The following is a 25,430-nucleotide window of genomic DNA, read 5'->3' as shown; positions in this document are numbered from 1 at the left end:
GGAAAGCATATGCTAAGTGTTAAATAAGCCAGTTGGAGAAAGATAAATATCACATGATCTCACTTATTTGTGGAATATAATGAACAACATAAATTGATAATCAAAAATAGATCCAGAGACAAAAAAATCATTGAACAGACCATCAAACTGCAGAGGGATGGTAGGGGAGGGTGTGTGAATGTGTGTGTGGGGGGGGTGGGGGGGGCAGGTAAAGAGATCAACCAAAGGACTTGTATGCATATAAGCATAACCAATGGACACAGACACTAGGGGGATGGGGGTGGCCGGGGAGAGGTCAATTGGGGGAAAAGGAGACATATGTAATACTTTAAACAATAAAGAATCAAAAAATAAATAAATATATAAATAACACCCCAAAAAAAGGAAGAATAAGGGGAAATGTGCTAAGGTAAATCATTTCCCTCCCCCAAGAAAACACTGAGAGGTCAGTTGCTGAATATCAAATGTTTATTATTTAGTTTCCTACTACTGCTAAAATCCATTTCATAAGCAGCTCCTCTTCAAGCCAGTTTTTATTTCACAGAAATTGTATCCTTCAGCAATTCACTTTGAAATGTGCCATGCTGAGGATGCGATGCTTCAGGGCACGGCTTGGACAACCACGCCACATGAAGGACCTCCCCACCCTGATCCCCCGCACAGAAAGCTGCCTTAGGAAACACCTCTGCAAAGCCAGCCAGGTTGTTCAAGTCCGCTGAAAACAAAGAACATCTTACTTGATTCAAATTACAAATTCAGTATTGTACTGTACACATCCAGCATTACACATGCTTAAAATAATATAAGCATGCTTAATGACATATCAGATCTCACTTTTTTTAAAAAAAAATAAACTATAAGCAGGCAACTACACATTTTAAAACGACCATAACCCCATTTTCACCTACAGTTAAAACTATCGTTGAATACACATTGGCTGGTTCAGAAATCTTTGGCATGCACACAGGAAGTAGAGAAAATATCCAGGCTAAGAATAACCAGGTTACACATATCTAAGCATCTTCCAACCAAATCTGTCTTGAAGGGCCAGGCCAGCTTCCAAGTGGCATGGTTTCTGGGCGAGGCTATCATGCTGATGCTTCTTCACAAATCCTGGAGGGACAAATGCAGGCTCACCCGCGGTGGTCCCAGGATGACATCAGCCTCTGAGGCCAACAGTGCCTGGTTGGCCCTCCCTCAGGGGAGTCTCTCAACCCATGGAATTCCATCCAGGTCTGATGGCTGCTCCAGGCTGATGGGACTCATTTCAGCAAGTGGAGAGCGGAGGCAGCAGGGCTGGAGTTTGGCAGTGACCTCCGGAGACCACAGCTTTGATGCTGAGTAGATCATTGTCTCTACCCCAGGACCTTGATTACAAAATTAGCCCAGCTTGTAATTTAATAGCACCTTGAAAACATAGGTAATGGTAGAAAACAGGATCATAAAATGAAGTCACTTTCCATTCTGGCCAATGTTTCCTACCACTAATACCAAGTCAGGAAAATACACCATGTTAACTGAATCTAGGGGAAAAAAGATGTCTATTCTTGTAGGAAGAATATAAGTAAACCATATTCATCGGAGTGTGTGTGTGTCTATTATACTCATATATTTATATATTATATAATTTTTTATATGGTATGTATTTTATGGAGCAGTAGAGGAAAAAATATAGACATAGCTCCCTCCTCAGAGCATCTATCAAATAGTCATGTAGAAATATTTTTAAAAGAAAAATTGAGAGCAGAAGGTATCTAAACTCTTGGTGGAGTGGTGGACAGGAGTTCAGAAGTTGGAGAAGAGTACTGTGCACTAATGCATCAGTACATTATAGTCACACGTTGACACCTCAGAAATAAAATAGCTACAGTTTTGAAGCAACTCCTCTACTGTCTGATTTAAAAAGGGAAGCTCATCCTACAAGAAGAAGAGGTAGTCTGTTAGTGAACTGCGGACCGATGCTGGCCCTCAGAGGCCCGTTTGCTTTGTGGATTCAGTGCCCTTGGCGTATTTTAACAATGTTTGTAGATGTGTTTGTTTTACTGGCTAGAAGCAGATGTGAAGGTGATTCCATCCCCGCCAGGTCTGTTTGTTGGTACACGTGACCCCGGCTTTCTATAAAGTTGCAAGAGGGTGTTTGTTCCCATAGAACTCAACAGCTCTGAGGCAGTCTGTTAATATCCCTGTTGACTGATATAGTTACTGGTCCAGGTTGAACAAAACATCAGTAGAAGATGTATGTAGTCGAATCAAGCCAGACTCTCCAGGGTCCAGGAAATGAGGAAATCTTGCACTTCAAGTAGCAGGGAGATGGCCAACATGGTTCATGCCAGGGTGCTGGAGAGTCCCAAGTTATGAGCAACATCTGTAACAACAATGTAGCATAAATTCTTTTAAAGCTCTCCATGTGCCAATTTCCTTCCTCAAGTTTCCCCCTTTTCTGTCTCTTATAAACACGTGCACACGCACACATCCATGCACACACACACGCACACAGACACACCCCATCCAAACTTTTCTTTATCAGTCAAGACCCAGCACCAGGTCCACATTTTCCATACATTTTTGCTCAGCCCACTCTCAACTCCTATATAACAGATATTATCTGAAATATACACTTCGCAATTATGTACTTTTGACATTAACACGTAACTCCACCATCCATGTAAACATATCACCTCCCCCAATGACATTACAAACTGAACACAAGGACTGCCTTGGGTCTTCTCGCCCTCTGCCCAGCACACATTACTCAGCACAGTGCTATTCACATAATAATCTTTCTTTTTTTAGTTTTATTTTATTGCTTAAAGTATTACAAAGAGTATTACATATGTCTCCTTTATTTGTCTCCCCTTGACCTTCCCCTGGCCTCCCCTACCCCCAGTGTCTTGTGTCCATTCTTTATGCTTATATGCATGCATACAAGTCCTTCGGTTGATCTCTTACCCACCCCCCCAACCCTCCCCGGACTTCCCGCTGTAGTTTGACAGTCTGTTCGATGTTGCTCTGCCTCTGTATCTATTTTTGTTCATCAGTTTATAATGGTCTTAATTACCCATAAATGAGTGAGATCATCACATAATAATCTTTCAATAAATATTTGCCAGAGGTGCTGTGTCAGGCTCTGCTTGGAATTGGATATGTGTAATCCTTTCAGGATATAAAGAAACTTACTCTCTGGCCATTTGCATAGTTATTTGTTTAAATCCAATTGGAAGAGATGTACTAGGCATGGTAGGTGGAAAATGAAACCACCCACCTCTGATTTCAGCCTCAAGGGGTGGACACCTCTGTGCATACTGATGGTTCTAGCACACTAGTCCATGGTGCATTTTCTGCTTTTCTGCCTCAGGGCTTTCTCTGAAGACTTCTGAGCCCCTCATCCCAAACACAGGGCAAGTTTAGGGACGTGGGAGATTAAGGTGCTCTGTAGGCAACCCTAAAGCAGTGGCCTCTAGCTGAGATCTCAGTAATGCAACCTCCATTTGCGTTTCCTCCTTACCTGTCTCACTCTCCCTGTTCCCTCACCCCTTCTTCTTGGAGTCACTTTCCACCTAAATTACTTGCCCACAAGTCTCTGTCTCAGGGTCTGTTTTAAGGATTCCGTACTAAAGCAGACACATTATTAAGAGCATAGAGATTAAGAGAAATGATTTTTTAAAAAATAGCAAAGTTATATGAAACACAAGCTCTTTGCTAGTGTCAAAGCTATGGTATCAATCTCTGGGGAACAAAGATGTCACTGAACACCCTGAGCATCAATAATTTCTTGCATCTGAAAAGTGAGATGGACTAAAAGAGCATTTAGCTCCCTCCCTATACTTTAACTCTATGGCAGATGTTTTGTATGTTTCTTTAATATAAGTTCTGCACCACTGAGTTGTGGCAAAAATGCAATGGCTTCCATCTCATCATATACCTCATATCATTGCAACCTCTAAAGCATAAAATTTAAACCTTTTCTACAATAGATGCTTCAACTTTTCTGAATGCTCCTCAACTTAATGACACTCAAGTTAACAACGCTTAATCTGAATGGAAAAGGTCAAATTCCCACCTAACTGGCCTTCTGTGATATACACAAGTTCTTTAAACTTGCACATTTTAACAATATCTTCACCAATTCCTCCTTCCTCCCCATGCTAACACCAACCCAGATCTGGCTTCCAAATCTCAGTCTAAAATCTCCATGTATCTATATATCTCCCTCGATGATTTTTGCACTTAATTGATATTCAGTAAATCTCATTGTATGACTTAATGAACTTTTTTTTAACAAGGGAGACTTTGAATCATCTCAATTTTTAAAATATCAATTGGAAAGTTTCTTGGGTACAATAGTGATTTATGAACTTGTTTAATTTTAATAGTAGTTTATAACCTTGTTTGTTTTCAATTCACTGGAGAAAAACATAAAATCAGGTAAAATAAAAATTCAGTTTTTCACAGGAAATACGAAAAGTCAGACTTAGAGACATTATTCCTGCCTCTAAAATCATAAATTAAGCCTGGTGTGGCTCAGTGGCTGTGCATCGACCTATGAACCAGGAGGTCAGGGGTCAATTCCCAGTCAGGGCACAAGCCCAACAGGGGGTGTGCAGGAGGCAGCTGATCAATGATTCTCTCTCGTCATTGATGTTTCTGTCTCTTTCTCCCTCTCGCTTCCTCTCTGAAATCAATAAAAATATATGTTTTAAAAATCATAAATGAAAATTCCAGGCTTACTATGAAGACAGCTCTTCCCTGCCCTAAGCCCTGAATGTTGCTGTACCTGTGCGCCCTGGCTTCTTCGCCGTGTTCACCGCTGCCATGAACATGTACTCACTGTTCGCATCATGCACACTGGATCGATGCTTCTGAAAGAGAAAGTCAGAAAGCAGGTTGGTCATCTGCTCTCCCCCGTCTCCATTACTGCTATTTGTTAGTTTGTTTGTTTTGGTTTATTTGTTTACTGTTTTCTATTCTTTGTCATAGTGGTATGTGAGAAATGTTATAATGGGACTTAGAGTCCTGGCTTTTGGCTAAGTAGAACAACATGAAAAGGGCTTTAAATAAGAAAAGCTGACTTCCTCATTTTGGCCTTTATTGTTCTTTCCTCCATAGAATTAGATCATGGGCTCTATCTCATTCTCTTCCTTTTTATCTCTCTTTTCATATTCCATTTGGCACAGATATACTCACCGTCTGGTCAATAATCACACTGTGGATACACTTAGGTATTAGCAGACTTGCATCATGCAGGGAGGTATAAGTTCTCTGAGAATGTGTATTGCAAAAGGCTACAAAGGATATTTTCAGCACAGATTCTTGTTGTTGTCATTATTCTTGTTGTTTTATCATTCTGCATGGTTTTGCAGTGGTTTTTCTTTTAAAATAAGGAGCCCTATTTACCATGGAAACAAGCTGGCCATTTACTTCTCAGCTACTACTGGTACCTTATAAGATTTTTCTCACTGATTATTTCTTTTTTTTTAATTTTGTTTTATTGCTTAAAGTATTACAAAGAGTATTAAATACGTCTCCTTTTTTTGACTATTTCTTAATTAACCAATGGAGTGAAACAGAATGGTTTCATCTTTGTTCCGACTCTTAGGTAGTTTAGAATAAAATGTGCAGCCCACATTAAATAATTTTTAAAAGCAAGAAGCATCTATTTTTATGTTTTTACCTTCCTCCTGACTTTTTGTCTTTTATGGGCCTCAATTGTCTCATCCTTGTTGAATAAATAACAACATATCTCTTTGTAAGCCATTGAATAAGTTTTGAACTGAAGCAGTTATAAAATAAGCTTCTGTTCCAAGTTAGTAGTTTAGTTAGTAGGTATATCTTGAGAGAGAAAAAGTAGTCTACCTGTTGATCCATTTACTCTCGTAAGAGTAATATGTACTTCGATGAGTAAATGATCACTGATATTCCTCAGTAAAATTGATGCAAGAAAAGATAGACATTGCTCACCTTATTTTTAAACCAACATAAAAATGTGCATCCAAAAATGTAGACGACAACAAAAGCTGCACATCCTATGGGTAACCAGAACTTCAGCTGGCAACAAAGCTGTGATTCTGGATTAGAAAAAAGAAATGTTAAGAGCAAATTCTAAAATTCAAATCCCCTCTTTCACTGCTGAATCCCAAGGTGGTGTTTTGTGGTTTTTTTTTAACAAATGTAAAAGAATGATTTAATCAAATGAGCTTGTCTTCATTGCAACCATGAAACCCAGTAAATAGTAAACAACATCATTTTAGTATTATAGCAAGGATCCAAAAACTAAAACGTAAAAGACTGTACACACAAATATGTTTACAAATGTGACTAATAAAAAGGACTTTTCTGTCTATATTTTTGCAAAAAAAATAAGTAGAAAAAGTAATGACATAAAACTGTTCTTTTCAGTCATTTCACTGCGTTCTGCAAATTCAGCAAAAACCACAACCTTAAGCCTTATGTGAATAGAATAGTCATTAAGCGATGGGTTTGGATATTTGTCTTCATTTTTCATGATTTTTGATGGCATATGTGTCTTAATTGTTTTTTATATTTTTATTGATTTCAGAGAGGAAGGAAGAGGGAGAGGTAGAAACAACAATGATGAGAAAGAGTCATTGATTGGCTGCCTCTGCATGCCCCACACTGGGGATTGAGTCTGCAACCCAGGCATTTGCCCTGACCAGGAATCAAACTGCGACCTCCTTGTTCATAGGTCAAACCACTGAGCCATGCCAGCTGGGCAATGGCATACTTGTTTTAGAGACAACATGATCTATTTCTAAGTCAACAATCTACATTATCAAATTGCATATTACTGATTAATATCTATTATTATTAATAAATCACCTCTTACATATTTTCATCATAAGTAATTGTCATCAATTGCACATAAATGAACTCCAACACAAAATATACTTATTTGTTTGTCTTCATTAGCAAGAAAAGTCAAAATGCATATGTACAGTTACATCCAGAAGATGAAAACAATGTCTTACCATAAATATGCAAATATTCGCTCTTCAACTTCACTTGAAACGGAGGAGGATCAAAAATTGATAGTCTGCAGGAGTAATAGCTGTCATGAGAACTGTCCAAGTTATTCAGAAAATAAGAGACACTGTTATTGGATGATTGACAGAATTTCAGACTCTGATTGAATACGGTGTTTCCGCTTCCCTTTGTCTTACTGAAATCACAGATTATTTGCGTCCCTTTCAGCAACTCCATTCTAAATTGCTGGACGTTCTCAGAGCATTTGCATAACATTTGTACACCTCCATTGTGAAATGTAAATATTTTAGACTTGGCAAAATCATCGATTTCTTCTGGATAAAAAGAAAAAAAAAAAGCAAAAGCAACATTTTAGGAATAGGTTGCCCTAATAATTATATTTGAATACAAAAGTAATCTCTTCATAAAGTCACCTCTATTGCATAAAAATGAAAAAAAGTCACAACAAAAAAAGAACTTAATAGTTAAAACTGTGCCCTAGAAGAAGCCTAACCGGAAGTTTCTCATATATGAATATATAATATGCAGTGGATCAGATAATATATGTACAGAGTATGAATGAAACAGATATGGGTCCTGCCCTTTGGCAGTTTCCATTTTGGAAAAAGATGGTAAATAAATAAATATGTAATAATGTACCATAATTTGTGTAAGGAATGGAGTACTAATTGAATAAAGGTGGTGAGATTGGTTCTGATTTCTATTGTCGAATCAGAAAATGCCACTTTTCCTGGCTAGCATGGTTCAGTGATTGAGCATCGACCTATAAACCAGGAGGTCACTGTTCGATTCCCAGTCAGGGCACATGCCCAGGTAGTGGGCTTGATCCCCAGTAGGAAGCATGCAGAAGGCAGCCAATCGATGATACTCTCTCACCAGTGATGTTTCTATCTCTCTCTCCCTCTCCCTTCTTCTCTGAAAGCAATAAAAATATTTTTTGAAATAAGAAAATGCCACTTTGAGGAAATGATTTTTAATATTGAAAATGAGGGAGGATTTGCACTTAGTCAAACAACGAAAGTTTGGGGAAGAGATTTTGGGAATGATGCAGTTAAGAAAAAATTCTTAAAAGTACAAATAGCTTAAACTAAAAATAAGTGATTATATTTAAACATACATTGATATTATACTCTCTTGCTAGAGTGTAAAAGAACAGATGCATCATTTCCAAATGACAGAAATGTGTGTCTTTTCGGAACCTCATCCATTGAAAACTAAATTAAAGTCTGATAAAAAAAAAAAAAAAGTAAGGCCCCAGATTTTTGCTTGCTTTTTCATTTTTTAAAAGTAATTTTAATCTTCTAGGAAGCCAAGGTTGTTTTTGTGAGCTACATAGGGATCACAGAAGGAGGAGACTGAAATAGTTTTGGCCTGGCTACAGATTCTCAGTTATTAGATTACTCAACCTGACCTGCACTCTTCCACAGTCTGGGAGCTCTCAGGGGATGTCCAACTGACAGCTTAGGCCCAATTTGTGGCTGAGCAGCGCTCCCCCTGTGGGAGTGCACTGACCACCAGGTGGCAGCTTCTGTATTGAGAATCTGCCCCCTGGTTGTCAGTGTGCATCATAGTGACCTGTCATTCCCTAGTTCAGTCAATTTGCATATTACCCTTTTATTATATAGGGTAAGTTCAAACTGCTCATTGCCTTTCTTTTTTTCTTCTTTTCTTTTAATGTGATAAATTTTTATGCTGAAATTGTTTGGGGAAAATATTATCATGAGTTTTCTACTTGTTTTAAAATCTCTATCTTTATTCTGAAATATTTTTTCTTTTTTTTTCATCCAGATATATATTTGTTTTATATAGTAAGCATATTATTTTGTTTTCCTCCATTGTCATTTAATGTTATAAACATTCCATTTTGACATAGTCATCATAATTATCCTTTGTAATGATGGTATAAAAGGCCATAGTGTTAATCTATCATAATTTGTTAAAGCATCTACTAATGCTGAAAGAACTGCTCCAATTTATAATATGACTAGCATTATGCAGGAGGATTCATTTACTACAACTCTACTTGCACAAATTTTATTCAAAATTTTACATAAGATTTTTTATTAATTTTATTTAAGATTTATCACAGTTGCCTTCATTTTATTTAAGATTTGTCACAGTTACTTATTTTTCTTAATATCTGTAGACTTCAATGTATATCTCTCATATTACTTGGGAATAGATTTTCAACTTGGGGTTTGCTTGTGAATATACACACAGGTATTATAGCTTTCAGTTATGGCAGTCCAGATTATTCAAACTCACCCCACACCCCAACAACTAAAATGCTGAACAAAATGTCCTGAAATATTATTAAAAGAGAAGAAGATACTAGTTAAATTTGAAGAACTAGAACTCAGAGAGATAAGCAGAGCTTAGGAGCTACTTTACTCTGAAAGCATTTGCTGTTTTCCCAGATTCAAACTTTTGTTTTCATGTTTCAACTCCCAGAGTGTGAAAAGTGAGGAATCTAGTAGAAAACCCTTTCCTCAATAAGCTGGGATCCCAAAAGGTTACATCCTTGGAGTACAGGTAAACCAGAAGTTAACCAGCCCTCATGCAGAGTATAACCCACCTTTGAATCTCTTCAATGGTCTATCTCAATTCTTACATTTTGTTTAAGGTGATTTTAGATTATTATTATTACCCAGAGGCTTTTGAAAGTAAAAATGCAAACTATTCCAGGAAGAAAAAATTTACAGGCATCAAATCATATCTACAAATAATATGTAAATACAATGACAAACACACCATAAAAAATAATCAGACACAAAGGGAAACAAGATAACAGAAACAACAGACTACAAAAACAAATCCAAAAACAATTATATATTTGAATTATCAGACCCACAAAATAAAACAACTGAGCTTACTATGTTTAAGGAAACAAAAGACAAACTTATAATAATACCTGCAGAGCACAGAAAATTCAAAAAAAGATCAACTAATTTGAATAAAACAAAAATCAACAACTAACACTGGCAAAAACCACACAGATTAAAAACTCAATGGAAAGGTTAAGAGCATTAAAGCTAATGAGAGAGCTGATAAACTGAAAAAATAGGTTAGAAAATTTATTCGCAGTGCAGTCATAATCCACAGATTCAAGAATCCCAACAAATCCCTACCCTAGCAGGTGTTTTCAAAATACTTACATCTACACATAGCATAATGAAAATCCTAAAAACAGCAAGAGGGAGAGAAAAAAAAAAGATTGATTGTCTTCAAAGAAGCACCTATTAGAAGCACCTATTAGAAGCACCTATTATATCTTCAACGTGGTGCAACTACCCATCAGCCTAGACCAGTGGTCGGCAAACCGCAGCTCACGAGCCACGTGCGACTCTTTGGCTCCTTGAGTGTGGCTCTTCCACAAAATACCACGTACAGGCGCACACGTACAGTGCGATTGAAGCTTCGTGGCCCATGCACAGAAGTCGGTTTTCGGCCTGGGCGAGTCTATTTTGAAGAAGTGGCATTAGAAGAAGTGGGGGGTGTCGGTCAGCCGGGCGACAGGAGACAGGCACAGGCAGGCCGCGGGATACTCGGCGCAGGGGAGGTACATTCGCTGAGGTCGACCCCTTACAACTCTCCCCTCCACACTCGTCTTGTGTACTTGTTTCAGATGACAAGTGTGGAGGGGAGAGTTGGAAGGGGTCGACCTCAGCAAACGTACCTCAATCAGATTGAGGACGTTTCTAGCAAGGCCAGCTTAGGAGCACCCTAATAAGTTAATAACAATGTACCTACCTATATAGTTGAAGTTTAAAAAATTTGGCTCTCAAAAGAAATTTCAATCGTTGTACTGTTGATATTTGGCTCTGTTGACTAATGAGTTTGCTGACCACTGACCTAGAACATATTGTCTAGAAAGACAGTAAAAGGTGTATGTAACTTGAAACTTTGATAAGTGAAGTATGCATATTGTGATAATGACTAAAAGAATAGATAGAAACAGAATATATAACCTCAGTGAATATCACAAAGTTCAGTCTAAAAGGGGAGAAGAGTTGGAGTTGTTGAAACCAGGAAGGAAAATACAGGCATGGAAGACTTCTATGTGCTGACAATGTTGTATTTCTTGACCTGTAGTGATTGTAGGAATGAGGTAGTATGCTTTATAACTTACTCATCAACAAGACATTTATGTTTGCTCACTTTTCTTTATAGATGTTTTGTTCTAGAATTAAATTTTTTAAAGTATATAAAAACAATGCTTATTTCATTTTAAAAATAGAGGGGATAATATAAGCAAATGGGAAAAAACCAATAGCATGAGTAGAGATGAAGTCTGTATTATATAAAAATGAAAGTTGTTTTGCCGAAACCGGTTTGGCTCAGTGGATAGAGCGTCAGCCTGCGGACTGAAGGGTGCCAGGTTCGATTCCGGTCAAGGGCATGTACCTGGGTTGCGGGCACATCCCCAGTAGGAGATGTGCAGGAGGCAGCTGATCGATGTTTCTAACTCTCTATCTCTCTCCCTTCCTCTCTGTAAAAACTCAATAATATATATATATATATATATATATATATATATATATATATATATAAATTTTTTTAAAAAAAATGAAAGTTGTTTTGCTTGGAGACTTATTTGTCTGAGGAAATTATGTTGCTGCTATTGTTTTGATGCTTATGTCTCTACTGTCTGCTGTAGAAGATAAAATCAGTGGGCTGGTTCTCAGTTCCTTTAGAAATAATCAAAGTAAATTTCCCAAGGTCTTTATAACAGCAGTAAGTAAACCACAAAGACATCTTGGACTAAGCATTTCTGCAGCCACTGTGTGTACAAACAGACATAAATGCATTGCTCTCTATTTCTGAAGATGATTTTGTCATCAATTTTTTCCCCTTTTGTGTCCACACGAAATGGTTGGCGATACAAGAAAGAAGAAGTTCAATTCAGTGGTTCCCAAGGAAACCAGAGGCAAATTCAGGCCCTGGCATTAGCAAGCCTCTGTGACTAGAGTACCCCTTTTGACTTCAGTCTTTTCATCTGTGAAAGGGTTAGGTTCATGGTTACAGTTAGGGTTAGGCAGTGAGACTGAAACATCTTAAAGTTCTTTCTAACCCTTAGTCACCATGGATCCAGGATCAGAACATACTATCTGAGACTGCAAGAAAGCTATTTCTTTGCTGTTGGGTCTTCCAGAGAATAAACCATGTTCCTATAATCCCCTCTCTGTCCCAGCATCTTAGTTGGCTATTTCAGGGAGTTAGGAAAAATGAGAAGTATTTTGGTAGGGCTAGGAAGACTACCTCAAGTTTTCTTGAGTACACGGCCAATGGCTTGTGCCATTGACATCAGAGGAGTAACTGGAGATTCCCTCCTAAGTGTCATTTCTGCTGGACATGCTTAATTTTTTATTTTATCATAATTCGTGTAAAAATTACCTAGTCACCTTTTTATTATCAAACTAGAGGCCCAGTGCATGAATTCGTGCACTGGTGGGGTCCCTCAGCCTGGCCTGTGGGGATGAGGCCAAAACCAGCTCTCCAACATCCCCCGTGGGGTCCCAGATTGCAAGAGGGTGACACACCTTGGAATCGGGCTTCCTTCTCTCTGGTTCCAGGCGCATCACCTGAGAACTGCAGCTGCCAGGTCACCACATCTCGGCAGCTCCTGCATTGAGCATCTGCCCCTTGGTGGTCAATGCACATCATAGCTACCAGTCGGACAGTCAAATGGTCAGATGGTCACTTAGGCTTTTATATATATATAAATGTAGTGATAAAAAGCTTGACTTAAGTTTCTACATACTCAATGCTTAAGTTCTCCATCTGGAAAACCACTTGGCAAATCTGCTTGTAATTTGAATGATTTCAACTAAAGAAACTAGGTATGGCATTTAGTGGATTGCTTCATAATTATTCTGGCATCTATAGAACAGATATGCTCAAATACCTAATCACAAATTCTCCTTAGTCTTTGGTGACATTTGAAAAACAGTATCAAAAAGAGGTTATACCTGTAACCATGACTGAAGCATTTAATGGATGGACAGATACTTTAAGGAAAATCTGTATATTACTTTATACAACAAGAGAAACAGCTAGAATCTTTTCTTCATCCTCCCTGAATGTTTTTATCGCCAAGGCTAATATTCAACCACCATTTTTATAGCCAGTGCTTGGGGGTCAAATCTGCTTGATCAGTTCCTCTGCCACATCAATAATTAAAAATTGCAAGTGTCCCTTTCTCCAATCTCTTTCATCTTACCCTTTGTTCCTTTCTCCCATGCTTAAATTTTCTCCAGATACCAACTCTTAATATAAAATCATCCTTCAAAATGTCCTCTCCCATACTATCCTCATTCTCCCTAACATACCATATCCATCTCAAATACCCATACATTCTTACATACATTGCTTGTCCATGTTTCAGACACCCTTATACCAGTAAACACCCCCACATTCTTATACATATTTCCTGTAACATCAACCTCTACCCAGTATCATATGCAATCTGACCTGGTAAACTTAGAAATCATACATCAAGTCTGATTCTTCCATGTATAGACAACTGATGGCTTGGGCAGTTTAGATTATTTGTCTATTAGGTCACATAACTTCTTGGGTGCATGAAATATTTGGGGTTTAATTTAAGGTGGGAGTGTCACTAGCAACAACCAAGGAAAGGTTTATGGAAGCAGGCAACCACATGAAGATAAAGAGTGTTCACCACAGACTGAGTGTTCACCACTGTTAAAAATCTGTCTACAGGAAGAAAGTTTAATTTCCTGTTTTATGCCCAGTAGAATGTATTCACTTCTCCTCCATCTAAACTACAACTGTCCAAACCAGCATCATCTCTCTCTGGGACTACAAGAGCTTCCTAACTCTCTGCTGTCACTCTTTCCCATGTACCATTCATTTTCCTCAAGGAAACCAGTATGATTTTCTAACACACACAACTGGATAGTGCCATTGCCATGCCTGTAAAACATGTAGGGCCTTCCCATTTCACTTAGAATAAAATCTAACTCCTTACTTTGGTTTCAATGACACGCATGACCCACTCTATTTCTCTGAATTGTAGTCTCGGTGTTCTTTTTCCTAGTCCTCAAACACAAGAAGCTGGTCCCTAGGGCTTTGAAATTATTGTTTCTTTGCCTGGAATGTTCTCTCTGATCTTCATATGCTTCTTACTTCTCCAGCAACCATTGACCACTCAATCCAAAACACACCCCAAGTCATTTTATAGCATATTATTAGAGATGAAGTATTTATCATTATCTGAAATTATCTGGTTTATTTGTTTACTTGTTTATTGTCTAGTTACCCCACCATAATGTAATCTTATAAGTACCGCGCGCTAACCGATTGCGCCACTGGAGCTCCGATAATGTAATCTTTAAAATCAGGGGTCTTGCTCATCTTATTATAGAGATACACCCCAAGTTTCTGTAATAGTACCTGGTATGTAGTAGATCACAGGAAATACCTCTTGGATGGATGGATGGATGGATGGATGGATGGATGGATAAATATGTAGATATTTATAAATCTGGGAGATGAAGCATTGACTATAGAATGTAAGAACCAACGGGCTCTTAGAAATGATCCAGTTAAGCCTTTCACTTTACATTTACATTTATCAAGCTAAACTGGAACCAAAAAAGGGATCATCTTGCCCAGGATTATAGCTCATTGGTGGGATATGATCCCAAGGTTAGCTATACCATGTTGCCTTTCTTCTGGAAACAAGGACATGCAAATATACAATCAAGCATAAAAGACACCTCTTCAACAAAGATATCACATTCTAATGTAAATTATCTGTTTGAGCTTCAAAGAAACAGGTTCTTTACCTGTATCTCCCAAGTTCATAAAGACGTGTTTAGATGATTAATGATTTTCTTGTCTCTTTTACGTGAGGGAAGGTCAGGTTTAAATCTGGTTGGTTATCAGGACCACCAGAGTGCACAGTCATTATATTTGTCAAATGTAGAGGGGTTCTGGGACCAATGAGTATTCTAAAACACCTAGATGTTTCCTAACCACAGCACGTGAGTGATTGGTGATACAATCACCATGCTATGTCTTTTAGCATTTAAAACATTATTAAAAATACAAATAGGAATATGTTCTCTTGAATCCTGGTAATGAGTCTTAAAATCTGGTTATTAAGTCTTAGTTTTTGTGTTGATATTATATCTGTTTACTTCTTGTTGGTATTCTCAGATTATAAATACCGGAGAGCAGTGATTCTCAACCTTTTTCATTTCATGACACACATAAACTAATTACTAAAATTCTGTGGCACCCCAAAAGATATATTTTTTTGCCAATCTGACAAAAAAAGTTTAATTTTGACTCATTCACACCAGATGGCTATTGTGTTGGCTGTTGTCATTTATTTTTATTTCAAAATCTAAGGGGAAGAGTTTAATGTCCCTGACTAAATAGTCAGGTATTGCAAGTTTTAAAAATTCTTGCGGCACACCAACTGAAAATCGCTGCTCTAGAGAACAGATACTATATCTTCTTGATCACGTTGACTACATGTCTGTAGGGTACAATCTTCCCCAAGGAGGTTCAACCTTGTTAACTGCTGCTAACTGCCGGGAGCCAGTCCATCCTTGCTGTTTCAAGGGACCTGGCATATATGGCATACTGTTCTTAATATGTTTGCTCACCTTCTTGGCACTATGTGTTTTAACCAAGGTCTCTGAGAAAGGTTGTTTCCCCAGGTAGGGATTTTCCCCTGAAGTTAGGGAGGGAATAAAATCTCTTAACTAAGTGCCAGGCAGGTAATTAATCACTTTAACTACAAACAATCATGCTTAAGCTACATAATCTTTACTCCCTGGAATGGAGATAAGAAATGCCCTAACCTTTGGAATAGAGATTGATAGGATTGGAATCAACTGGTATAAATACAGATGTAACAAGACAGAAAGAGACAGAACGTAGAAGAGACACAGAACTTAGAAGTCAGAACTCAGAAGACAGAACCTACACAGAACCTACAGACAGAAGAACTTCGCTGGAGAGAACATGGCAAAAGATCCTGGACTGAACCTGACTACAGAAATATGGCAAGAGAACCTGACTAGAACCTGGTGACCGAACCTGGCTAGAGATCTCAGACAGAACCTGGCTGGAGAACCTAGCGAGGGAACATGGCTACAGAACCTGGCTGGAGAACCTGGAGAACCTGGCTGGAGAACCTAGCAAGAGAACATGGACACAGAACTTGGCTGGAGATTGTGGCTAGAGATCCTGGCAAGGCTGCTGATCAACTGAACGCTGTCTCCGTGTCATTCCTTTTTCGCCGACTCCGTCCACACCTTTGGGGACCCCTGGACCTGCTGGGGTTGGACCCCGGCAGCTAACTATGATTTTTATAATATTACTATTGATATCCATAGACTAATGTTTTCAAGAGAAAAAACAGAATCTTCATATTAGGTGACTTCTTTAGGTTTTCAATTTTTTTCAGAGGATAAAAGCATTTGCATCTTTGTTTTTTGGGGAGCTGTTAAGAAAATTCTCTGATGAAAAATGTATTCCCCTGAGAATTGCCCTATGGTCTGAAAGTTTATTTGCAAGTTGATTCATTTAATATCTAAACTATTTCATTTCTTCAGTATAAGACAGTCTTGTTTGAACCCATCCTGCCACGACTCTTTGTAAGCAGTTGTAGTATCCCTGGTTGAAAATCTTTTAACAAAAACATTCAGAAAATTCACACAATGCAATGATGTGAGACAAATCAGCAATTTGACTTTGGTCTCCTAAACTCAGACTTCTAACCACAAACCTCCCAGAGGTGTCAGGGTGATAGAAAGATAAGATCTCCTGAGTTCACATTATTGATAGTGCTTATTAAACACATTTTCTGTAATCAAACCATGATAAGCTTTAGCTGAGTACAGCACAGGAATGTGACATAGAGGCAAGTTCTACAAATTGCAATGATTATTTTAGGTTTCTGTAACATTTGATCTTTTACTAAGAAATTCTAAAAATGTTCTTTCTACCACTTTTTTCACCTTTCATAGAAGCATTGTCATTTCTTATGAGTCTACTAGCTAAAAATGTAATACATACATCATTTCTATATTTGTATTATTGTTCAAAGGCACCCATACGTGATTGAAATCAATAGGAAGAATAGGCAAAATAAGCCCACTCCAAACACTTAACATTAACAAGGGAAAAGGCCAAAAATGTGGAAAAGGAGAAAATGTAAAATAAAAAATAAAAAAGCATACACACACACACACACAGGGAACATGTGAATTGTTTATATGCTCCATACTCTCCAAGGAACTTTGTACTGGGTAATAAAACAAGCTTTGTCCTCTAAGTTAAATGAAAGATTAATTTTCTTCTGGTAAAAACCGATTTTCTTCAAGAAAATTGAAAAATCCCAGAGGTGATATAAAACTCTGCAGCAAATACTCACTAAGTAATTAATTTGCAAACAAGTTACTTCTTTAGTTATTTCATTGCCATTGATTTGAAATTGTCCTCCTAGGAAAATCACATGAGATTAAAATAGACCCAACTCTCTTCCAGGGAGAGGGAGAGAGGATTTTATCAGTACTCATGAATATCCACATACTTCCCATCCTTCAACTGTCAAAGCCCTTAGGGCACACAGACAAGGTGGTCACTGGGTGAACTTGTTTACATTTAAGGCTCCACTGACTCACACCTTTCTCTCAAGTCCGCCCCTCCCCTTGGCTTCAGGGGATATTTCCAATTTCCTTTCAACATCTCCACCTGGAAATCCCCTGACACACCAAAATTAGCATTTCCAAACCTAATGCAATATCCACTCACAAACCAAAACCTCATTCTTTGAAGGAGTCACTTGTCCAACTCTCAGAATCTCAGAGTCGTCCCTCTGACTCTCCTGATCCAATTGGTCACCACAGCTCAAGGATGCCTATGAATGCCATTGTTTACCTCCCCTCCCATTGCCAATTCAGATCTGTCAGTGTCTTCCCTCATCTGTGAAAGCATTTTCTTGACTGTCTTTATCAATAGCAGTCTCTCCCCTCTGAGTCCCTCCTCCAGGTTGCTCCCAAAATTGTATTTCCAAAAAGCATTTCATTCCCCAGCTTAAAAGGTTCTATTACATTGTTCCTTATGAGGTAAAAATAGTCAAAAATTTTTGCCATGACACAAAATCCTTTGACAATCTCAGACAGTATATTCAAGCCATACCAAAATTTTTGGCCATTCTTTTTACATTGTTACTTCCATTTCCATAGACTAGAATATCCTATTACCCCTTTATCTGCCTAGAAACCCTTATTCATTCTTTAAGAACTATTTTGAATTGGTACCTGAGACACACACACCCCTAAAAATAACAACTCCTATTTCTATTTTCTCAATAATATTTTGCTTAAACCAATATACTTATAATTCATATATGTTTAGAACATAATTATTTTGCCCATCTTTCTCATTTAATATGAGCTTCACAAGAATAAGGACTGCTGCCCTGCCAGTGTTTCTCAGTGGTTGAGGGTCAACCTATGAACCAGGAGGTCACTGTTTGATTCCCCATCAGGACACATGCCATGGATTCAGGCTTGCTTGATCCCCAATAGGGGGCGTGCAGGAGGCAGCTGATCAATGATTCTCTCTGATCGTGATGCTTCTACCTCTCTCTCCCTCTCCCTTCTTCTCTGAAATCAATGAAAATATATTTTTAATGAAAGAATAAGGACTGCATCATGGTCCCCCAAATAACCCCAGGACCTGGAACATATTAGAAGCTCAATAATGTTAAATGAATAAGTACAGACAGTCCTTGGGTTATGTCGGACTCCATGTACGTCGTTTCATGATTACGTCGCCATCTCCCATTTATTTATTAAAAAAAAAAAAAGTTCCGTCATTTCGACGTCTGTTACATATGTGCTTTATGTATTTTTATTATTTATTTACCACAAGTAAAGGTCAGGAATCGTTATCTTTCTTTTAAATTTGTTTACTGTTTCACTTCATTACTCCTGTGTATGTGCTCCACATGAGTGAAATCGGTGCTTAAGTAGGTGGGTTCCAACTTATGGCAAAAATCGCGTTACGTCGCGCCGTAGGAACGGATCTCAGACATAACCCGAAGACCTACTGTAGCTGGAAAAGTATAGAGGGTAAGCATAGTTGGTAACTGTCCTGCAACAGGCTGAGAAGAGCAAGAAAGGCAGGGCAAGAGATCCTATTTACTGGATATCTGAGGATGCTTGTTTCCCAGTCCAAAGACAAAGACTCATAATGATGGGGAACTCAAGAATTTAAAAATCTTAGCTTCAGTTATATAGTTAATGGGCCTGGTAATTAATGCATGTAGAAAGCTATTGTTCCAGGGACTGGAATGGATGGCTGGACTTGCCCTGATTTCAGGAGGCCCGCAAGCAATTCCTCCTTTGTGCCCCAGGAGGACTGTGAGGGACCAAGACGGTATCTGAGTCATTGTGCTCCAGGGAGAGAACATCAGCTCCCCAGACACAGATAATCACCAGTCAGATGAAGGGATGCTCGGAAAACCACCAGATTGCAGCTTTTATCTGATTAGTCATTTTCCCTGAATTCCAAACCCCTTGCCAATTGTTTTCCTGAATTCCAAATCCTTAACCTACTTTTTTCTTCTCATAAAAAGGGTCAGCTTGAGATGAGCTGGGAGACAGGGTTTAGGGTGTATAGCACACCATCTTCTCAGATCGCGGGCCATCTGAATTAAGCGCCATAAGGATTCAGCCTTGTCTCTACTTACTGGTTCTGCTAGTGACAGGTAGCACGAACACCGACTTTCCTGGTTTCAGTACTGAGTGATTCCCAGCCAATTCTCTGAAGCCCAATAGGTCTAGAAGTTATATAAATATCTAAGCTTTCAAAAGCTTCCAAAAATAATAGCAATAACTTATTAGCATGGAGTGCTTCTTATGTATGGAGTACTGTGTTAAATGCATTGCGCGCACTATGTCATTTGTTGTTCATAGCAGCCTTTTCAGTCAGATTGTCTATTTTTATCCTTGTTTTACAGATGAAGAAACTGTGGTTTTAAATTATTGGCCACGGTTATAGAGTCAATATATGGTAAAGCCATAATTTGGACCTAAATAATCTGAAACCAGAGTCCACACTCTTAAAGAGCCACTTAATGCATTAGGCTAGATTCAGAAGGTATTTTCAGATATGTATTTTCCTTCAGGATATATTGGGTATATAATTGTCCCAAACACTTAAAGTAATCACATTGGTGTCACATGTATGTTGTGATTGTCATTTCTCAGATATGAAATTATATGTGCTTAACACATTGAATCTGCAACAAAGTCTGGATCTTTGCTCTAACGGGGTTTAAATTCTTAATGATTATTCTGTCACTTGCCTGTAGAAATGTAAAAATATGGATTCACATATACAAGAAACTTTCATCATATTTAAATACGTGCAAACAGATACTACTATGAGATTTTTGCTTTAGACCTATATAGTACAAAATGAAAAGAGTTTTAATTGTGAGTGCAATAGAGATGTTAGTGATGGTGGCATTGTTGAATCTTTCATAAAAGGATTTTTTTGGTGCTGAGCCCAAGGAGAATATAAATGTTGTCGGCTAAAAGTTTGACTTCTCAAATTCAAAAAAGTTACATTTAAATGCTCTTTAATTGATTATTGAAAGTCCCATGTCTATGTCAACATGGCTCAGACAAACAAAAGATTCTATCAGAACTGGTGGTTGACAGGATCAAAACTCTTAAGTCTGTCTTCCTCTTTTTATTTTTGACTAGAAGCTCAAAAATAAATTTGTGCATTGGGGGGGCGGGGAGAAGCGGGGAAAGATCTCTCAGCCCGGCCTATACCCTCTCCAATCCAGGATCCCTCTTTCAATCTGGGACCATTGGCTCCTAACCACTCGCCTGCCTGCCTGATCGCCCCTAACCACCTCTACCTTGGCCCCCGCCACTGTGGCTTTGTCTGGAAGGACGTCAGGAAGATTTCCAGTCTAATTAACATATTAGCCTTTTAGTAGTATAGATAAAAAAAACTAGAAGGGACATTCAAGTTTCAAGTCTCCACATTGAACTAAAAAAAAAAAAAAAGTCATCATCAGCATATGGAGGTAACTCCAAGAGATAGAAGCCTTCCATTTGTATTCATATACTAGTACACACATATGCACAAAAGAATTCATTGTTCCAACAGAAAGAAGATTTTGTCAAAAAGTAATAAGTTATTTACTACTGTGACATTTTAAGACTCCCACAGCCTTGCCAAAGGACAAAAACACATTTGACATGTTTCCCTATGTGGCTTTAAAAAATTTTTAATTTCTTCTATTTATTTGTTTTTAGTGTCCAGTGCAGGAAAAGTCTTGCAAAATTTCATAGACCTAAAATGTGCGAGTTAGTTCTTCCTATAGACAACAATGTTGGGATTCTGCTTTCCTTCCCAACCTCATCTTGCATCAGCCCCCATGCCTTCCTTCTCTGTACTCAGGCACATTGCCTGTTTCTGGTTCCCTGGGCTTACCTTACTCCCTCCTGCCACGGGTCCTTAGCACTCACTCTTGTCATGGAATGGAATGTTCCTCCCAACCCTCATACCATTCTCCCCATTTACTCCTACTTGTCCTTCAAATATCAGTTTAAGTGCCACTTTCACACAAAAAACTTCAATGAACCACACTCTCCAACACCACCTCTACACCCACCTAGCCTAGATAGGATTCTTTATTATATTCTATGATAGAACTGAGTTCTACCAGTAATTATCATTAATTCATGGGATTATATGATTAATGCCTTTCTCCCAACCATTTATTTAGCTTCATGAAAGCAGGGACTGACCTAGTTTTGCTCATCATTGTATGTGCAGCAGCTAGAATAGTACCTCCTGCATAGCAAGTGTTTGGTGCAGTATGAATAAATTGATGAGTAAGTGAATGAATATTAATTCTGAAGCTATTCGTTTGTTGTTTATGTCACTAAAGGGTTCCATTGGGTTGTAGAAAAGCCACAGTTAGACGAGCAAGTTGTCCCAAACTGCCCTTGGGACTTATAAGCAGATCCTATTTCCTCATTCTTCTTTACAAGAAAATTTGAGCCACCTTGAGCCACTGCAAGATCAAACATATGACCAATCTACTTTTGGTTGGGGTTTTTTTTATTTTTGGAAAAAAATTAGTGTATTTTTTGTACCACTAAAAAAATTTATTATTTCTAGATAAGATTATACCTATTAAAAATGGTGATTTATGCCAAAACCGGTTTGGCTCAGTGGATAGAGCGTCGGCTTGCGGACTGAAAGGTCCCAGGTTCGATTCCGGTCAAGGGCATGTACCTGGGCTGCGGGCACATCCCCAGTAGGGATGTGCAGGAGGCAGCTGATCGATGTTTCTCTCTCATCGATGTTTCTAACTCTCTATCTCTCTCCCTTTCTCTCTGTAAAAAATCAATAAAATATATTTAAAAAAATAAAAATGGTGATTTCATTTTTAGTGTTAATGGAACTCCCCAACTTAATATAATTTCACTTTTCTTTTCCCAGCCTCAAAAACATGGCTCAGAGTTAAGGATAAAATAAATGTAATACTAAATAAAATCTACAGGGTAAGAAGCAGTAGAAACACATATATTAGTTCAATTTAGTAGATAATATTATTTAAATTGTTTAAATAGAGTCTGACATGTGCCACCTGATAGAAAGAATTAAGGACTTCAGAACTATTATTTTTTTAATGTCTACAAGGGCTGTGTTGAGTTTTTACATCATCCACTACTCCTTGGCCTTTTAGAGGGATTCTGACACTTGGTGTTGAGAAAACTCCGTGGAGGCCTGGGCATTTCTAACAATAGACCACCCAGATAAGATTAAAATCAAAATCCTATTCTCAAAGTCCTTCCATTTCATTTTCTCCTTCAGAAATAATTCCCAGCCCAATGTCAGGACTTTTCATTTTCATTCCGTTGACACAAGTCATTCTGCCTTTCATCTTTCTCTGAGAATAGTAGGCCACTCTTCTACTTTATCCACTAAAAGGTAACTCCAAGCAGGTAATTTAAAATTTTAATGGACTGATGAAACCTTTTTCTTTATCTTAAAACATAATATCAAAGGAAGCAGTACAAACTCAATGTCATCAACAGCGACATGAGTGACAAATGCCCTTAGCCATCCAGGTACTCGGGCCCTTCTGCAATTGTTCTTACTTTCAAAAAAAATTTTTTTCTATTTGATGCGTAAATTTTCTACCTTTGATTTTTCCTACTGTCACTTACTAAGTTATAACATAATAAGAAATATTCAATAGACCACTTACCTGTTAGAACTTCAACTTGGAAGCAGAAGAGAAAGAAATACCAAAGGTCCGACTTCATCTTTGCCAAGAACAGATAAAATCCTCTTCTACAGGGCTGAAAAAAATAACGGCAAAATTCATGTTCCTGGATGTTTTCTACTTGCTGGAAAGGAAGTGGCTTTGTGGGGGTTGATGCAATGTCACACTTACCATCAAGGCAAGGATGTGACTTTTTTTAAAATTTATCTTTATTGTTGAAAGTATTAAAATGCCCCCCTCCTTCCCTCCAATGACCCCACCCCCCTCCCCCACCCACCTCCCTAGGCAAGGATGTGACTTTTAATTGATGGCAGTGGCTGTAGGAGAGGTATTGTTGCTACTGGGGACTAAGAGTAACTCATGGATTGTTTAGGATTTTGACGACATAGGAAAAGTCTACCCTCATTGTGGTTCCAATAAAACAAGTGACAGAGACAATGCCTATTCTTTTCAGAACCACCCTACTTTTCTGAAAATTAGTTATTGGGATAGCAGAATCTAAAAATAGCCACATGATGAATAACATATTTTGACACATTTCTGTCTTCAATTATTTGGCTGAGGGTTTGAAATAGGACAAGAAATAAATGATATTACAGAAATTGCAATGAAGATACCTGAAAGAAGAGTAACTTAGTAAGCTGAGAAACAATATTTACATGGCATTCACTGTTAATTATCGTTTTCCAAATGATGGAGTCAGTTTTAATCCAACATAAGCCCTGCTCTGCATATTACAAAGGAGTCTGTAGAAACCAGGGACTCCACATTTACAACCTCAGACGAAAGCAAGAAAATGGAAAAGCCTACCCATGATTTCCCTATCCCTGTAGGGGGATAGAGTAGACAATAACAGCAGTAATAATAATATAAATAATAGTATTTATATGTACACAAATGTTTTATGTGAAAGAACACATGTTAATACAAAACATGTATAAAATTAAGTACAAATAGTATATAATATATTTAACATGCATAAAATGTAATATAAATATAGCTAATATTTTTACATTGTCTCACAAGTATTTCAGTGAATTTGTTGTGTATATATATTTATATTATACTTTGTACATCTATTAATCTATTTAATCCTCTTAACCATCCTATGAAATGGGAACTACTAATCACCCATTTTACAGATAAGGAAAACTGGGGCACAAGAGTGTAAAGTCCCTGGCCTACCTTGTATGATTAGTATGAGGGAGGGCTGGGATATGAGGAGCCACTGGCTCCAGGGTCACTGTCTCCGGAGTCCTCAGTCTTAACCAAGCAGGTAGAACCATTAGTGCCAAGGCTTCTGAGAATACCACCCAGCGTCTAAACCAGCTTCCAGGAGGTTGAATCCATGCTGGGTTTCTGAGAAGTGACCGGGCAGAACCAACTCTTAGCCTGCAGAGGTGACATCCAGGTAAAGTTGGAATCAGTTGGGCAGGGCAGCAGAGGTGTCAGTCTAAAATGTCCAGACGTTAAAGTAGAACCCAGGTTTGGGGCTATTGGGGACTCATTAGGGATACTGGACCAGAGCCAAGGGGCTCCAGAGGCAAAGTAGGGGGCTGATTCTGCAGTGATTTCCCTAAGCTGCTGCTGCTGTTTTCCCAGACACAATTTTTAGGGCTCATGGGCCTCAGTAGTGGGTGTGAAAGAAGCTATGTGAGAGACTGAGCTGGCCTGAACAGTAAAGATTGGACCCCCAGAACCCCTAGGAACCTGCTACCCTGATTCCTCCCTTTCCCTTCCACTGTACCCTGGGCAGCATCAAGAGGAAATGCCTCCAGGTCCATGGTCATTACATTGGAGTCTTTTTCCAGCAAAGACACAGGCAGTGAAGGATAACTGACTTTTTCTAACCATCTTGTGGTCGAGCTCTGGAACTAAGTACAGTATGGAGAGCTTTTACTTTATTTGATAAAAGTTGCCACAAATCTAGAGTTCAACTAGTTATGCAGGGGGTAATAAGATGGACAGGGAGAAATGAACATTTATTGAGCACATGCTATGTGTCAGACATCGTGCCTCACATAATTACCTCATTTAGTTCTCACCATTATAAGATAGGTCCCATTATTATTCCCATTTTAGAGGTGAGGAAACTGATAGAGAAATTAAGTAACTTGCC

The 25,430-nt window shown here is 38.3% G+C and overlaps 1 protein-coding gene across 1 annotated transcript; it reads right to left on the bottom strand.

Annotated features, from left to right (window-relative positions):
* Nucleotides 1-1,638: 1,638 nt before the first annotated feature.
* On the bottom strand, nucleotides 1,639-23,417 carry ICOS (inducible T cell costimulator). The gene is made up of 5 exons (XM_059702456.1): nucleotides 23,294-23,417; nucleotides 6,987-7,316; nucleotides 5,959-6,065; nucleotides 4,775-4,859; nucleotides 1,639-2,365 (listed from the first exon to the last, which is right to left on the bottom strand). Exons 1-5 carry the CDS (start codon nucleotides 23,349-23,351, stop codon nucleotides 2,325-2,327), a joined length of 621 nt encoding a protein of 206 aa, XP_059558439.1. The 5' UTR covers nucleotides 23,352-23,417; the 3' UTR covers nucleotides 1,639-2,324.
* Between the last annotated feature and the right edge of the window lie 2,013 nt (nucleotides 23,418-25,430).

This window comes from Myotis daubentonii, chromosome 7, assembly GCF_963259705.1.
Source record: "Myotis daubentonii chromosome 7, mMyoDau2.1, whole genome shotgun sequence".
NCBI classification, from domain to species: Eukaryota; Metazoa; Chordata; class Mammalia; order Chiroptera; family Vespertilionidae; genus Myotis; species Myotis daubentonii.
Note: the sequence above shows the minus strand (reverse complement) of the source record. Positions and strands in the feature narration are given on the sequence as shown.

Bases quoted from the DNA above. Each gene is read 5' to 3' on its own strand.
- ICOS (XM_059702456.1), bottom strand. From the start codon at position 23,351: ATGAAGTCGGACCTTTGGTATTTCTTTCTCTTCTGCTTCCAAGTTGAA. The intron at 6,066-6,986 runs GTAAGACATTGT...TTTCTAATCCAG, and splicing joins CGAATATTTGCATATTTATG to AATCACAGCTTTGTTGCCAG. The intron at 4,860-5,958 runs GTGAGCAATGTC...TTTCTCTTTCAG, and splicing joins TATGTTGGTTTAAAAATAAG to AAGCATCGATCCAGTGTGCA.